This window comes from Mauremys mutica, chromosome 4 (assembly GCF_020497125.1).
Source record: "Mauremys mutica isolate MM-2020 ecotype Southern chromosome 4, ASM2049712v1, whole genome shotgun sequence".
In the NCBI taxonomy this organism is placed as follows: Eukaryota; Metazoa; Chordata; order Testudines; family Geoemydidae; genus Mauremys; species Mauremys mutica.
In genome coordinates, this window is record NC_059075.1 from 152,195,847 (window position 1) to 152,211,637 (window position 15,791).

The 15,791-nt window shown below is 50.2% G+C and overlaps 1 protein-coding gene across 1 annotated transcript; it reads left to right on the plus strand.

Moving 5' to 3' along the window:
- The first annotated feature begins 1,527 nt into the window (after window positions 1–1,527).
- On the plus strand, window positions 1,528–15,284 carry LOC123368380 (zinc finger protein 883-like). The gene is made up of 3 exons (XM_045013145.1): window positions 1,528–1,709; window positions 6,059–6,992; window positions 13,548–15,284. Exons 1-3 carry the CDS (start codon window positions 1,562–1,564, stop codon window positions 14,308–14,310), a joined length of 1,845 nt encoding a protein of 614 aa, XP_044869080.1. The 5' UTR covers window positions 1,528–1,561; the 3' UTR covers window positions 14,311–15,284.
- Window positions 15,285–15,791: the final 507 nt, after the last annotated feature.

Below are 15,791 nucleotides of genomic sequence, written 5' to 3' on the forward strand. Positions count from 1 at the left end.
GACAGATCAGTATCTTCAGTCACCCCAGCTCCCTCCCCTTGACCCTCAGGGCGAGGCCGGTTGTGCCAGCGGCGCACACCGCTTCCCTCCTCTCCGGCACCCGCACCGAGAAACCCCAAACCGCAGGGAGCCGGGCGGCTGGGGGCAGCTGGGCGTGCACGGGTTGCTGACAGCCAGGAACCATCGGGCCGGGAAAGTTTCCCGGGGAGGCGCTGAGTGGGGCACCACCGGAGCCCATTCCTGTCCCCGAGGCTGGGCTGAGCGGCGGCGGCGGCGGCGGGCGCGCGGGTGAGCGCATCGCTGTCCCGGGGAAAGGGCTCGGGGCGCGCGCGCGCGCGTCTCCCCAGCTCCCCGCCGGCCGGGCCGGGCCGCCCGCGAGCCCCGCGCTCCTTGCAGCGGCGGCGCGAGGCTTTTCAGTCGCCCGGGGGCTCTGCAGGAAGGGGGTGGGCGGGGGGCTGTCTCCCCCGGGGGGGCAGGATGGGTTGCTGCTGAGGCCGGGGTGGGGGGTGCATGGGGCAGGATTTATGCCAGACTGTCTGTGATGCTGGAGAAATCTTTGTGTCTGTCTGTCCGTCCATCCCTTCCTCTGTCCCTAGATCCTAGTGCGTCTATCTGCCTGTCACCATACACGCCCCTTCATCTCTCCATCCTCCTACACACCCCTCAGTCCCTGTGTCTCTCTCTCTCCCACCCCGTACACACCCCTTTCTCTCTCCGTACAGCCCCTCATCTTCATATACCCCTAGGGTGACCGGACAGCAAGTATGAAAAATCAGGCGAGAGTGTGGGGGTAATAGGTTCCCATGTAAGAAAAAGCCCCAAATATTGGGACTGTCCCTATAAAATTGGGACATCTGGTCACCCTGTACACCCCTCTCTCTATATAGCTCCATGCATCTCATTCTCAGTGCCCCACAAACCCCTTCTCTCATACACCCTTCTCTATCCCCATATACATCTCTTTCTTTCTTTCTCTTCTACCTCTCTCCATCCCTAGATCTTATTATGCGGGCTATCTATATATCCTATCCCAATGCCTCTGGCTTGGAAAATGCAGTTCATTTGACCCTGAATCAGTAAAGGAAGGTAAATCTGGTACATTAAATTGAAATGAATTTGACAATTTCTTTGGTGGCGAACAGGAAAATTGGTTGGATATTCGAAAGCTAGTCACACAATGAAAAACAAAGATTGGGCAATCATTTTTTCCCACTAATTGTTGGGGGATAAATCAACCAGCTATTTTTTTTTAGTTAATATTATCCAGCTGGCTCTAATTATTATAATCATCACCATTATTTGCATTACAGTAATACCTAAAAGCCTCACCTGAGAATGTGGCACCATGGTACAGGACGCTGTCCACGCATATAGTAAAAGAACTTACTGTCTAAAGCCTAGCCTGCATACAGATTTTGTACTGATGTAACTATTGTGGTTTGGGGTGGGGGGGGGTTTACTGAAATAATTATAGCCGTATATCCTCTAGGGTAAATGAAATGATACCAGTATTAAAGTCCTTATTCTGGTGGAGCTTGTTTCCTTTCTTGTACAGCTTTTGATGGACGTTGATTTATTTTCTTCCCCACAAGCAGGATTTCCAATCCTCGAACTTCCTATGATCTCCTGGATGGAGCAGGAGGAAGAGCCGTGCATCCTGGATCTCCAGGGCTCCGAGGAAAGGGAGATCCAGAGAGACACACCCACAGGTGAGGAATGAGTGACACTGGCTCAGAGATTGTCCAGGAGTGAAGAGGAAATCTGGGATCCCAGCAAAGCCATTGGGTGCCTCCCCGATTCTTTTTTTTTCTCATCTCATCTCATTCAGTATCATCCAAGCAGGTGTCCTAGCCTCCTGGCATTCACAGCATAGGCACCTGTATATTACTTTGCCGTGGCATCCACACTTTGACACAAAATCATGCTTCAAATTTCAATTTTTGTTTCATTCGTGTGTTTGCAAAGAAATTCTTAAAAGCAAAACCCATTATATTGATGCAGTGATGTCTACCTGACCCTGCCAACAACGTGAAACAACTGCGTGTTTGTGAATTGCCCCATTCATTGCAAAGGGGTATTGACTCTGAAACCTAACAATGGCAGTTTAAATATTCAGACTGTTCACTATTTTCCTGCTGATCATTTTAACGGAAACATCCAGCTAGTCTTCTTATTCCACTGTACCTGACTCCCCAAAAGCTACAGCTGCCTTTACCCACCTACCATAGCCCGCAGTCTTACTTCCCACATTGAAAAAAAGTGGAATTAAACAAACAACTCAGGGGGATTAGATTATTTCTTTTCATAGCTAATGAATTATTTTTAAAAGTCCATTTAAAATTAATTAAATGAAGAAAATAAATAATGAATTTTGCATGCACTGGACCACATGGAAAAGCCTGGGCAGGGCTGAGCTGTGTGGTCTGAGCGGTTTCCCTGGGATTGGTGGCAAACGCAATGGCCAGGGGTTTGTTTGGCTAGCTCTGTCTATGAGAGAGAGCTAGAAAGCCAGCTGACAGGGACAGAAGTTATATGCATGACACTGAATGGACTAGAGGAGCAGACTTGGAAGTAGTGAGCAAGGGAAGTGCCTACTGTTGTTTTTTTCTACTGTGTTCAGGGAAACAGGACTTCGTGTGTATTCTTTGTAAACAAAGTGGATTGAACCAAAGAATATACCTGACTCATATGATCAATTTCTTCTCCTAATGGAAACAACCTGGCAAAACATGCATCCGATGAAGTGGGTTTTAGCCCATGAAAGCTTATGCTCAAATAAATTTGTTAGTCTCTAAGGTGCCACAAGTACTCCTGTTCTTTTTGCGGATACAGACTAACACGGCTGCTACTCTGAAACCTGGCGAAACCTTGAATATTGTCTATCTGGTCAGGCCAAAGGGGCCACACTGGGGTGAAGGTGGGATGGATTTTCCAGGAGAGAAACTGAGAGTTGTATTCCTGTTAAACCAAGCTGGAACAGATAATGGAGGTGCTTGCAGAAATCAAAGATGGCTACAAGGAATTAAAACAAGACCTAAAACAAGAGCTGGAGACTTCTCAAAAGGAATTAAAGCAACATCTAGAGGTTTCCCAGAAAGGACTGAGAAATGACCTGCATTCGGAGATAGTATCTTTGTTGGGAAAGCAGTTACAACGTATTCGGGCAGATTTCAAAGCCCAGCTACAAAACATCCACTCCAGACTGGCAAGACAGATCAGTGAGGTGACCAGCAAACTGACTATCATAGACCAAAAGGTTTTCCAGGAAATAGAGGAGACCAAGGAAGTTATGGCCGGCTTGGAACATGCTAACAGAGATGAGCTACAGCAAGGACTTGAGAAGCTAAAGATCTAGAGAAGGAATTTAAAGGATCACAGACCACAGTGGAAGTCAGTTGCCTGGATAAGCAATCAGGCCAGCCAGAAAACTTGGGTAAAACCAGACATTGGTAACCCTCAGAGGGGAGAGTTTGGACTCTCTGTCCCAGTCAAGTAATACAAAAGCCCATTATCTTTGAGGGTAAGCTCCCTGGGAGGGTTATTTGGCTCAGTTTAACATCCTAGCTCCAATGAATGTCTGGGGAGATGAACTGAGAGGGGGGTCTCTAGCAGCTGACTTGAGTGGTCCAGCTCTGATGGTGTGGCAGAACGTACCCGAGAAAAGAGACTGAGTTATCCAGTTTTGGTACAAGCCCTTGTTTTCTGGTTTGGGGCTAGCCATCGATCTGAGCTGGCCAGGGCATAGCTAAGGGTTAGAAGAAGAGAGGAAGAAGAAACTCCACCTGAACCGGCAGAGGACTTGCAGATATTTGTGTTCCTGGCTTACCCAGATACCAGTGAGGCCTTCCAGGATACATTAGCAATGGACTGATGTATAGATGCTCAGCTGGACTTGGACTTGCAGTTCAAGATCAGCAAAAGGAGGCCAAGGATGCTCAGAGAGGCTGTGGAATTTGCCACAGAACTTGAATCTTTCATTGCAGCAAACCAGGAAGCAGCCGCTAGAGAGGAAGATGTTTCCCATGAGCTTTGTAAGTACAGCTCTGTGTCTAATGTGCCTGCTGGAACAGAGGAGTCTAATCTGGTTCATGACATTTTTGAGTGATTGGAAAAGTTGTTCAATTCAGTTTATAAACCAAAGGAAATTGATAATAATGCAAAAATGAAGGGTAGCAGTTCATTTAAATACTGGTACTTGTGAAAAAAATTATCCACTAAAAGAATTGGTATAAATTTAAGGCAAGCCGGAACTGAGCGTCACAAACACTTAGTGAAAGTCCATCATCCAAACTGGGAAATGAGAAGCACCAAGATGAAGGGGCAAAGCTTGGAACTACAAGGATCAGCTCCACAGTATTTGCTAAGATCTGGGCAGTTACACAACAATAATGGGAGTATGAATGTGTAATATGATCCTGTTACATATTCATATGTATATGAATATGTATATGTATATGAATATATTCATATTCATATGAATATGTAACAAGATCTGTGAAATGCATAAGAATAATGGACATTGGCTCAGAGATAACAGTTATTATACCAGATGTGTTAACCATGTTATGGACTAGAGGATCTAAAACTGAACCAGCTACATGGTCCCAAATGGAGACAGTGACTGGGGAACATGCACTAGTCCAAAAGTAGGGAAAATTGGGTTTGAAAACTGGACCTCGGGAATTTGAGCAAGAAGTTGATTGCCAGTAGAGTGGAGGATCTGACAGTTGATTTGGATTTCATTATGGCTAATTACTATAACAAATACCAGGAAAGCTGTCTTACAAATTCTGCAGAAACTCCCTTGAAAGATGTGGCCTAGGTGAAACAAATATTTGTAAGCAACTGGTTTGCTGTGAGCAAATTGTCCTACCTTCAGGGGGTAAAAACCATAATAACAGCTACGCGGTGGTAGCTTTCTAGAAGGGGGAAGATAGGGAGTAGTGAGACCTGCTTTAACACCCAGGGGAATTCTAGCTGCCATAGTTCTTGTGGAACTGAAGCAGGAATGGATCTCTGTTCATTTGCTGAATGTTTCAGACAACAGCGAATAGTACAAAAAGGGACCCCCAGTGGCAAAATGAGAACCTATAGACCGAGTAAATGCTGGTATAGAGAAAAAAACTAGAGAGGCAAAAGGGATGAAGGTGAACTCCCAGAGGCTATCTCTATACTACCGTGGTAAGTCGGCCTACACTACACAACTCCAGCTACATACCTTAAGTTGAGTTACTGCAGGGGATCGACGGGAGAAAATCTCCCATCGCCTTACCTTACTCTTTTCGTCGGGGGGGGGGCGGGGTAGAGTACAGGGATGGACTGGAGAGCGATCTGCAGTCGATTTGACGGGTCTTTACTAGACCCGCTAAATCGACAGCCCGGTGGATCGATCTCAGAGTGTTGATCCCGGCTCTGGTGTAGACCTGCCCAGAGTTTCTGTTGAACTTGTTCCAACGCAGTGCTGTACATTTTAATGACTAGCAGCAGAATGGTCTAACAGACTTTCTGGTTAGGAATCTAATTGTTCTGATTCTACAAAGATATAGATTGTACTGCCCTGGTCCACCACAAGGTTGACATTTAACAGCCACCTAACCATTTACCAGAAGCAAAAAGGGAAGAGGTTTTACAAGCCACTGAAGAAATGTATCAGGAAGATATAACTGAGCCTTCAGCCAGTTCTTGGGCCTCACCCATAATGCTGGTTAAGAAATAAAGACCGCAGCACCAGATTCTGCGTGCACTATAGAAAACCACTTTAAAGGATTCGTTAAATAGATACCCTGGATGCTGTAGCAGGTTCACTTTGGTTTTCCACAATGATTCTTAGACGTGGCTGTTGGCAAGTGGAAGTAGGAATGGAATTCACAGCAGGCCAAGGCCTGTGGCAATTTAAAGTGATGGCTTTCAGCGCCCATCTAGATTGATCCCTGGTAGGAGCCTGTCCCATCCTTTCCTTGAGTGACATTGGAGCAGAATCTAGAGTCTGCAGGGATGGATTTGAGTCCTGGTTTCCACACTTGCCTACTGTGGTTTAATTCTCTTCTTCTCTCGGCAGGTGACAGGGCAGCAAGTGAGGATGAGGTGAATCCTCAGCAGGAAGTGGAGCCGTGTGGGACGGTCTCGGGGCTTGTTCCAGCCTGCCAGAGCCAGGGTGGACCAGGGAGGCTGCGTGTGAACCCTCCGAAGATGAGGCGTCGTCGGTCTGCCCACCGTGAGAGGGGATTCATCAACCTGCTGGGCATCCTGGAGCCCCGGCGCCCGGCAGATAAGCCCTACCGGTGCACAGAGTGTGAGAAGAGCTTCAGCCAGAGCTCAAATCTCATCGAGCACCAGCGGATCCACACGGGCGAGCGCCCCTTCACCTGCAGCGAGTGCGAGAAGAGCTTCAGCCGCAGCTCCACCCTCATCGAGCACCAGCGCACACACACGGGCGAGAAGCCCTACACCTGCCCCGAGTGCCAGCGCAGCTTCAGCCGCAGCTCCACCCTGACCGAGCACCAGCGCACCCACACCGGGGAGACCCCTTTCCACTGCCCCGAGTGCGGCAAGAGCTTCAGCCGCACCTCCAACCTGGTGAAGCACCTGCGCACCCACACGGGCGAGAAACCCTACGGCTGCAGGGAGTGCGGCAAGCGCTTCAGCCTCAGCTCCAACCTCATCAAGCACGAGCGCACCCACACCGGGGAGAAGCCCTTTGCCTGCGGGGAGTGCGGCAAGCGCTTCAAGAAGAAGACCCACCTGGTGTCCCACCACCGCACCCACACCGGGGAGCGGCCCTACGAGTGCACGGAGTGCGGCAAGCGCTTCAGCCAGAGCTCCACCCTCATCGAGCACCAGCGCATCCACACCGGCGAGAAGCCTTTCCGCTGCCCCGACTGCGGGAAGTGCTTCTGCGTCAGCTCCAACCTCATCAAGCACCAGCGCATCCACACCGGGGAGAAGCCCTACGGCTGCAGCGCCTGTGGGAAGAGCTTCCGCTACAAGCCCCAGTTCACCCGCCACCAGAAGCTCCACCAGGGGGACGGGGAGGAGCCAGTGGCCGTCCTGACCCTGGGACCATGGGCTGCGGCAGCCCCGCTCATACAGATCACGGAGACTGTTTAAAGCGGGCAAGCTCCCACCCCGGGAATGAGGGGGATCAGGGACTAGAGGCAGCGTGTGGTTGAGCTCTGTTGGGCCGAGCGCAGAGCTAGAATTGACGTGTGTTTCTCTAAGCTGTTTGGCCCAGCTCTGATTCTCTTGCAGCTGGAGTTTCTCTGATTCCTGTTTTAAGAATATGGGAATTCCTGATGGGCTCGTCTAGCTCCACATTCTTCCCCCAACACTCCCTGCCACTCCAGCGCAGACCAATGTCGTATTCCTCCTCCTGCTTCCCTACATCTAACCTTGTGTCCCCACTCCTTGCTATTCCACATCAGACTCATGGGCCCATCTAACCTGATACGCCTCGTTCCCTGCTTCCCCAGATCAGATCAATTGTCTAGTCAGTCTCATCCCCCTTTCCCGGTGGATCAGAATATCTGAAAGTTTCCCATTCAGCTCCCTGCTGCCCCAGGTCAGCCCAGTGGGAGTGTCTAGCCCAATATCCCCCCTACTTCTTGCCATGTTGGATCAGACTAATGGGCCCATCTAGCCCAATATCTCCCACGCCCGTCCCTGCAGCACCAGTTCAGACTAATGGTCCATCTGGTCCAGTATTCTACCTCCAAGAGTGGCCAATGCTAGATGCTGCAAAGGAAGTGTTGAATGCACTTCACTGGGCTGTGTACCATTGAGGGAGAAAGCAGTTCCTTCCAGACTGCAACTGGCTCTTGGCTTCCATGATGGATCATGAGGGTCAAATGTCCTTGACATTTCAGTGTTCATCCTGTCCAGTGTCACTGCAGGTGCTATTCTTATTCCTACAAACATCAAATCTTTTTTTTTTTTTTTGAATGATATAGTGAGATACTTTCCTCCATAATATCCTGCTGCAGGGAATTCCACAGGTTAACAATGTCACTTTCTATTGCCATTCCCTGTCAATACAGCGGAGGAAATCCCGCAAAGCAGGCTAAGTCCATTGGAAGGCTGTTGTTTCTTAGGTCTTGACTACAATTAGTTTGCGGCAGCGGGGTGTCAGTCTACTCTGTGCTAGCCTGCCACAGACTAGCTGTCCCTGTGGACCTTACTGACACGTATTAACAGTTCATTAATGCACTTTGATCTAGTCCAATTTCAAAGAAGACTTTCTGCCAACATTTAGTCTGCAGCAGACTATAGTGGAGTCGATTCACAACCCAGCTTGCCACAAACGAAATGTTCGTGTAGACAAAACCTTAGACTGTGGACAGCAAGTCCTTCAGCTGGCAGCCTCAGTTCTTACAGGATCTGGACAGGCATCTGAGGCCTAATGCCACTGCAAAAGGAGCAAATGTCTGGAAGATCAGAGATTGGGTGGAAAAAACCTCCCATGAAATGGACATTCTAGTTATTGCAAGAGGTGGGGACCTTGAGTAGGTAGCATGGCCTGAAGCCATCACCATTTGATGGTGTAGGAGTCCCTTACATGGAATGAGTTGATTGGGTCTCAGTCTTGTTCTTAGCAGGTTGGGTGTGTCTGCCACAAAATCACCATTACATTGGCACTAAGTAGCTCCGTTGTTGGCAGTAAGGCTAAAGCCTGAAAAGGGGCCGAATTCACCTTTGCCCCTTACGGAGGCGGTATCGTAATATGAAGCACAAAGGCATTGCGCGTCCCTGTGCTACTCATTCGGGGGGATATGCCAAGTGCTTCGGTCTGGTGCCCTCCATTTCACCTTGTTTCATCCAAACGTGGGGCTGGAGCAGGATGTGGCCACGGCTCACAAAGCTGCGGGGAGCGAGGCAGAGGTGCCAGAGGGCAAAAGGAGCGTTTCAGATTCCAGCTCGGACTGGGATCCCCAGGAGCTCAGGAGAGGCCAGGAGATTCGCTTCTCCTGGGAAATTGGATGGAGTGATTTGTTAAGACAAGTGTCCTCTTGTCTTCTAGCCATCAGCCATTGGGGGAAATAAACCATCTTCCTGTCTCAGATGGCTGGACTAGATGGAATAGATGACCCTTGTGGTCCCTTCCAACCCTGTGGTTCTGTGATTCTATTTTTTTGGACAAACCCACAGGCAGCTGCCAAGATGGAGCAAGTAGAAAGGTTTTTGCCTGCACACTGTACTGGTTCTGTCCCCCACCAAGGCTAAGAACGTGGTGCATGACTGGGCAGAGGATGCTGATGCTGTGTGAGAGCCAAGGGAGCCTGTGAACTATGGGGAGATGGATTTGACCTGGACAGATGTCTCTCTATTTTCCATTTTTTTTTAATTTTTTTTTTACTGTAAAGCTTGGGAATTAATCTCTATTTGAATGGGGGGAAGAGTTGTAGTAGGGAGTGCCTGAATGTTGAGGTCACCTAATCGCTCTCTTCAGCAACTGCAGAATCTCAGTTGCTTCCTAGACCTTCAGCCTGTAGGTCACTAATGCACATCAGCCTAGGACAATTGCAGTTAGTATTCCGGTGACCCCTTGTATGAAACAAGTTTGTTGAGCTTCAGTCTGCTTCCCAGCAGGCAAGCATCCACATCCCTTAATCACCAGCACTAATCCTTAGCCCTAGCAGAGAGGCTGAGGACTGAATGTACCACAGGGACTGAGCTTTCTTCTTGTTCTCTGCCCCCAAGACAGCCCTTCAAGGCAGGGTTGAATCCGTTTTGAGTACACAGAGGATCCAGTCTCCAGGGCAGGGTGAGGCACAGCGGGAGAGGCACAGGGTGCGTGTATTGGAGCTCCTATGAACGTGCCTAGAGAATCCAGTCTCCCAGGGCACCGTTCCCTGAGATTAAATTCACACCCAAATAGAAACTCAATATTATTTTTAATAAAGCAAAATGTAAACTAGGGATAATTCAAAGAGGTTGCTTCTGACAGGAGTTAGCCCTGTGATTCTGGAGTGATGATCGCAAAGATAGGTAGGTAGGTGGGTAGATAGGAGGTGACTCTTAGTGTAGGCTTTACTGTATATGGTTGCAAACCCCTGTATTAAGAGGGATTACTATATTAGACTCTTAATGGTTATAAAGACAACATTCTTAGACGCTTGATTGTGGTGTTACATTGCCATATAGACTAGTTCTTATGTGTTTTTACAGCCCTACTTTGAGATGTTACAGCTGAGATTTTAATTCTCACACAGAAGCCAAGTTGAAATTCAAAGCAAAGCTTTTGATCCTGAGTATTAACTCTACTCATTATGAATAGACACTAGAATAGGGTCCTTCCGTTAATATGATGGAAAAGAGTGGTGGTCTGAGCAGAGGACTCGATACCACGATTCCTGGGTTCTGATCTCAGCTCGATGAGAGGAGTGGGATCTAGTGGTTACAGTGTGAGGGGAGGGAGGGAGAATTGGAAATCAGGATCCCTGGATTCTATTTCTATCTCTGGGAAGGGAATAGAGTCTAGTGGTTAGAGTTAGGGGGTAGCAGGATCAAGATTCCTATGTTCTATTTCCAGTTCTGTTACTGACTTGCAGTGTGATTTCAGAGGACTTATCTCAACTGAGTGATTCCTGATTTACACCTGTGTAAGTGAGAGCAGAATCAGATGCGGAAACCTTGCGATTTGATCCATGCAATGCACAGTTCTTTATATTTTGTTCTCAAAACACAGGAACATCCAGTTCCTCACTAAATATTCTGGGTAGTACAGTCCAACACGCATTTCCTAAACTAAAGAGTACTGTAAATAGACCTATCATTAGAGGACATTCCAAACACTAGATGGACAAATTGCTACATTACTTAGGGTCCATAGGCAGTGACGCAAATGGCAACCTGATATTAAAGCGGGGAAACGTTGCATATACATTGTGGTAATGATTTAACACATAGTATCATTTAGCAGAATGCCATGGGAAATGACCCAGTGTTGAGTGATTATGTAATAAAGGATCATATTGTTTAATTTGAGAAATAGGGGGCTCTTACCTGACCACATCAGTCTGGGTCATTCTGTCCAGTTCTGTTTTGTAAATTTAAATGTAACAGATTTTCTTTTTGTGAATTTTAATGTAAACTATGCTGACTTCTTGTTGGCTAGCCAGATTGCACATGCAGTACTGCCAACCCTAAGTGTTCAAAGTCCATGAATCAGTGTCCTCCCTCCCCCCACCCCCCCAAAAGATAGGGTTAAAAAATCATGACTTTTTTAAAACATGAGAAATTTGTGGTTCTTTTTCTTTGCACCTTTAGAGGCTGCCTTTTCACACTTTTCTCTGTAACCACAAGGGCTAGAAACTTATTTTTTGGAATGAAACCTGAGATTTTTTACATAGTCAGATGAGTTCAGGAGTTGAGATGCTAGGAAAAACAAGTATTGTGTGACTTGCGATAAAATCTCAAGAGCTGACAACACTACATACATGAAACATCCACTATATGAATCTAAAACCAATCTAACTCCAAAACCACTTGAGATGCTTATGATAACACAGGAGATTTAGCTTAAACTGTCAATACTAGGGCTAATCTCTCTGTGCATCGGCCACTGTAGGACTTCTATATCAGAGGTGCTCTTGAATCGATTAATTAAATTAAATGTTACTGTGTCGTTTTGTGTTGGCAGACATAACTCAGGTTCTCTGCTCTTGTGTCTCTGGTTGTTTTGTACTGACCATATTCCTGCTTAACTGTTGCTGTTCTCTTTTTTTCTCGTAAAACATCAGTAGACTGTCACCGAAAATAAATGTGAAAGTCCCTAAAATGTCAGCTTTGTCTTGCAATGCGCTGTGAAAGTCGTGCACCCTGGGAGAGTGGTGCCTAGTGATTAGAGCTGGGGTGGGCCTGGGAGTCTGGAGTCCTGGGTTCTGTTCTCAGCTCTGGGAGGAAAGCGGACTCTGGTGGGTTAGCCCCAGGACTCCTGGATTCTATCCCCAGCTCTGGGATGGAAGCGGACTCTGGTGGGTTAGAGCGGGGGGCTGGGAGCCAGGACTCCTGGGTTCTATCCCCAGCTCTGGGAGAGGAGTGGGGTCTGGTGGGTTAGAGCAGGGGGGGACTGGGAGCCAGGACTCCTGGATTCTCTCTCTGGCTCTGGGAGGGGAGTGGGGGCTGGGAGCCAGGACTCCTGGGTTCTATCCCAGCTCTGGGATGGAAGTGGAGTCTGGTGGGTTAGAGTGGGGGGCTGGGAGCTAGGACTCCTGGGTTCTATCCCAGCCCTGAGAGGGAAGCAGACTCTGGTGGGTTAGAGCGGGGGCTGGGAGCCAGGACTCCAGCCTGGGTTCTCGCCCCAGCTCTGGGAGGGTAGTGGGGTCTCACAACTAAATAAGGGGGGGGGGCTAGGATACATGAGTTCCCCTGCCAGCTTGGGAGGTGGTGATAAGGGGCAGATCATGGTAACAGGGAGGAGGGAACACGGGGTGGGGGTGGGGGTGTTAAGAGAGAATGGTGCATGCTGGGATAGCAGATGACAATGGGGCCACAGCTCATCTCTGTTAATAACAGTGTATCCTGCAGGAACCAAAACAGGGAGGCCCTCTAGGCCTGTCTGTCTCCCTTGGTCTCCTAGCAACAGCCGCTCCCCCCACCTTCCCCTTCATCACGTGACCCGGGGCGATGACATCATCACTGGGTTCCCCCTGGAATTCTGGGCTGAGCCCATGGCCCGGCCTCTGCCGGGAGCCCCGGCTGCAGCCTGGTCCCGCCCGCTGAGCGGGATTCCCAGCGCCCGCATGGAGCGCGGGGCCGAGCCGCGGGGCCCGGCTGGGCGGGGCTCGGAGGAAAGCGAGCTCCCAGGTGATGCATCAGTGACACCGGCTCGCAGGGTCCAGGAGAGAAGGGAACAGCTGGGACCCCAGCAAGGCTTCCACGATCCCCCCTTTGTCTGGCTCAGGGCCTTATGGCAGGCTCCTGCCTGGCTGAGGTCACCCCATTCCCTGCCCCCGCAAGGGCTCAGATGGGATGGGGCAGAACCAGCCTCTCCTCTCCCCTCGGGGGAAAGGTCTATCAAGGATTTGGTCCCTGTTGATTAGGGTATTTTACATCTTTTGCCATCCCTTTTCTCCCTGGTGCAGGGTAGGAATCCCTTTCCCCTGCCATTGAGCAGGTTACGTAGATCATCCTCAAATCGAGGGATCCCCGATGGTGATGATTTATTAGGTGTATTACAGTAGTGCTTAGCAGCCATCGAGTACCTGCAAACAGAGAGTACCTGCCCCAAAGACTGATAATCCAAGCGCTTTGCTGGCTGTCAGAAGACATAATCACAGTGGTCCCTTCTATCCCGATAATCTATTAATCCTTCTTCTCCTGGCAGGTGTCGGGACAGCAAGTAAAGCAGAGCCACATGGGACGTCCCCCAGTGTCTGTGTCCCGGGAAACCACCAGAGAAACCCTCCAAGGAGGAGACGGATTAAACACGCTTGCTCCGAGCCAGGCTTCATCAACCTTCTGGGCATCCTGGAACCTCCCCGCCCTGCCGCCCGGCGGCCAGCGGACAAGCCCTACCGGTGCACGGAGTGCGAGAAGAGCTTTGGCCAGAGCTCGGTGCTGATCGAGCACATGCGGATCCACACGGGCGAGCGCCCCTTCGTCTGTGGCCAGTGTGGCAAGCGCTTCAGCCAGAGCTCCACCCTGCTGGGCCACCAGCGCACCCACACGGGCGAGAAGCCTTTCACCTGCCCCGAGTGCCAGCGCAGCTTCAGCCGCAGCTCTGCCCTGACCGAGCACCAGCGCACCCACACCGGGGAGACCCCTTTCCATTGCCCCGAGTGCGGCAAGAGCTTCAGCCGCACCTCCAACCTGGTGAAGCACCTGCGCACCCACACGGGCGAGAAACCCTACGGCTGCAGGGAGTGCGGCAAGCGCTTCAGCCTCAGCTCCAACCTCATCAAGCACGAGCGCACCCACACCGGGGAGAAGCCCTTTGCCTGCGGGGAGTGCGGCAAGCGCTTCAAGAAGAAGACCCACCTGGTGTCCCACCACCGCACCCACACCGGGGAGCGGCCCTACGAGTGCACGGAGTGCGGCAAGCGCTTCAGCCAGAGCTCCACTCTCATCGAGCACCAGCGTATCCACACCGGCGAGAAGCCTTTCCGCTGCCCCGACTGCGGGCGTGGCTTCTACGTCAACTCTAAGCTGGTCAAACACCGGCGCATCCACACCGGGGAGAAGCCCTACGGCTGCAGTGCCTGTGGGAAGAGCTTCCGCTACAAGCAGCAGTTCACCCGCCACCAGCAGCTGCACCAGGGGGAGGAGACGGTGGCTGTCCTGACCCTGGGTGGGGTCAATGTCCTCCTAACTTAGAGTACGGGAATTCCTTGGGCCTCCTGTCTTGGAGTACGGTAATTCCTTGTCCAGATTTCCTGCAGCTCCGGGAGTGGGTTCTAGTGCGGGGGAGGCTGAGAGTCAGGACTGCTGGGTTCAATCCCTGGCTCTGGAAGGAGAGTGGAATTTAGTGGTTACAGCAGGTGGAGGCTGGAGTCCTGGGTTCTCTTCCTGGATCTGGGAGGGGGTTGAGGTCTAGGGGTAGAGCAGGTGGGCTGGCAGTCAGGACTCCTGGGTTCTACCTAGAGTTCTTGGGGGGGTGGGGTGGGTCTAGTTGGTTAGTGCAAGGCAGGGCCAAGAGTGAGCACTAATGAGTTCCGTTCCCAGCTGTGATTGAGTATTTGCGAATTTGTGCGGAGGAAGGAGGTTGGGAGTAGCTGAAAACTGATGTTATGGTGAGCCTTGCTTTACGCTACCAGGACATCACCAGAGCTAACCTCCAGGTTAGTGGTTCAAATCTAGCTGAGGCAAGGTGCTCCCAGCCTGAGAGATACTAATTCAGTGTGTTGGAACCCTTCCCACAGCAAGACGGCCCTGGGATTCCCCTCCCATCTAGGGCACGGTGGTCACACACCTGTTCATGACTCCCCTGGTGGGGTCAGAGCTCACACTAGATAAAAGATCACTTTATACAGTTGAGAACCCTTCCATTATAGCGACTAACAGACTGTAGACTCTCAACAGTTCCAAAGGCAGTGTTCTCGGTCTCTTGGCTGTGTTATATTGGTTTGTATGCACTAGTTGTGTGTTTGTGTGTATTGGTAAAATACCAACCCTGCACTGATAGCATGCTGAGGTTGAGATGTATAAGTAGTTGCAGGAAGGTCGGGGTGGAATTAAAGTCTAAACTTCCCACCTCAGTGTTAACCTCATTGCATCAAGTCATTGTAACAGGGTCCCTCCATTGCAGCAGAAGAGAGGAGGAGTCTAAGGGCTTATCTGCATTGGCAAATTGACTGTGTGGGTTCTCTGTTCTGAGAGAAGAGGGATTTGATTCTAGAATAAGGGCATGGCTACACTTGCAGATATAGAGCGCTTTGAATTAAACCAGCCTTCGGAGAGCGCAGTAGGGAAAGTGCTGCAGTCTGTCCACACTGACAGCTGCCAGTGCACTGGCGTGGCCACATTTGTGGCACTTGCAGCGGCATTGGGAGCGGTGCATTATGGGCAGCTATCCCAGCATGCAAGTGACTGCAACGTGCTTTTCAAATGGTGGGGGTGGAGTGGTGTGTGACAGCGAGTGTGTATGTGAGGGGCGAGAGAGTGGGGTTTTGGGGGGCTGAGAGCATTCCAGCATGCTGTCTTGTAAGTTCAGACAGCAGCAGACCCCCCTTTCCCCCGGCCCCTCTCTCTCACAGCAATCCACAGTCATGGTTGCTTTGTCTCGGAGCAGATAAGCAACCGGCTGTCAGAAACAGAGCTTTGAAAGGGCATATCCGCATTCCTGCAATGATTCCAAA

What these genes read in the sequence shown, in the direction of transcription:
- LOC123368380 (XM_045013145.1), top strand. Translation starts at nt 1,562, where the DNA reads ATGGACGTTGATTTATTTTCTTCCCCACAAGCAGGATTTCCAATCCTC. An exon ending in CCAGAGAGACACACCCACAG is followed by an intron (nt 1,710 to 6,058) that starts GTGAGGAATGAG and finishes TTCTCTCGGCAG; the next exon opens with GTGACAGGGCAGCAAGTGAG. An exon ending in AGCTTCCGCTACAAGCCCCA is followed by an intron (nt 6,993 to 13,547) that starts GTTCACCCGCCA and finishes CTTTGGCCAGAG; the next exon opens with CTCGGTGCTGATCGAGCACA.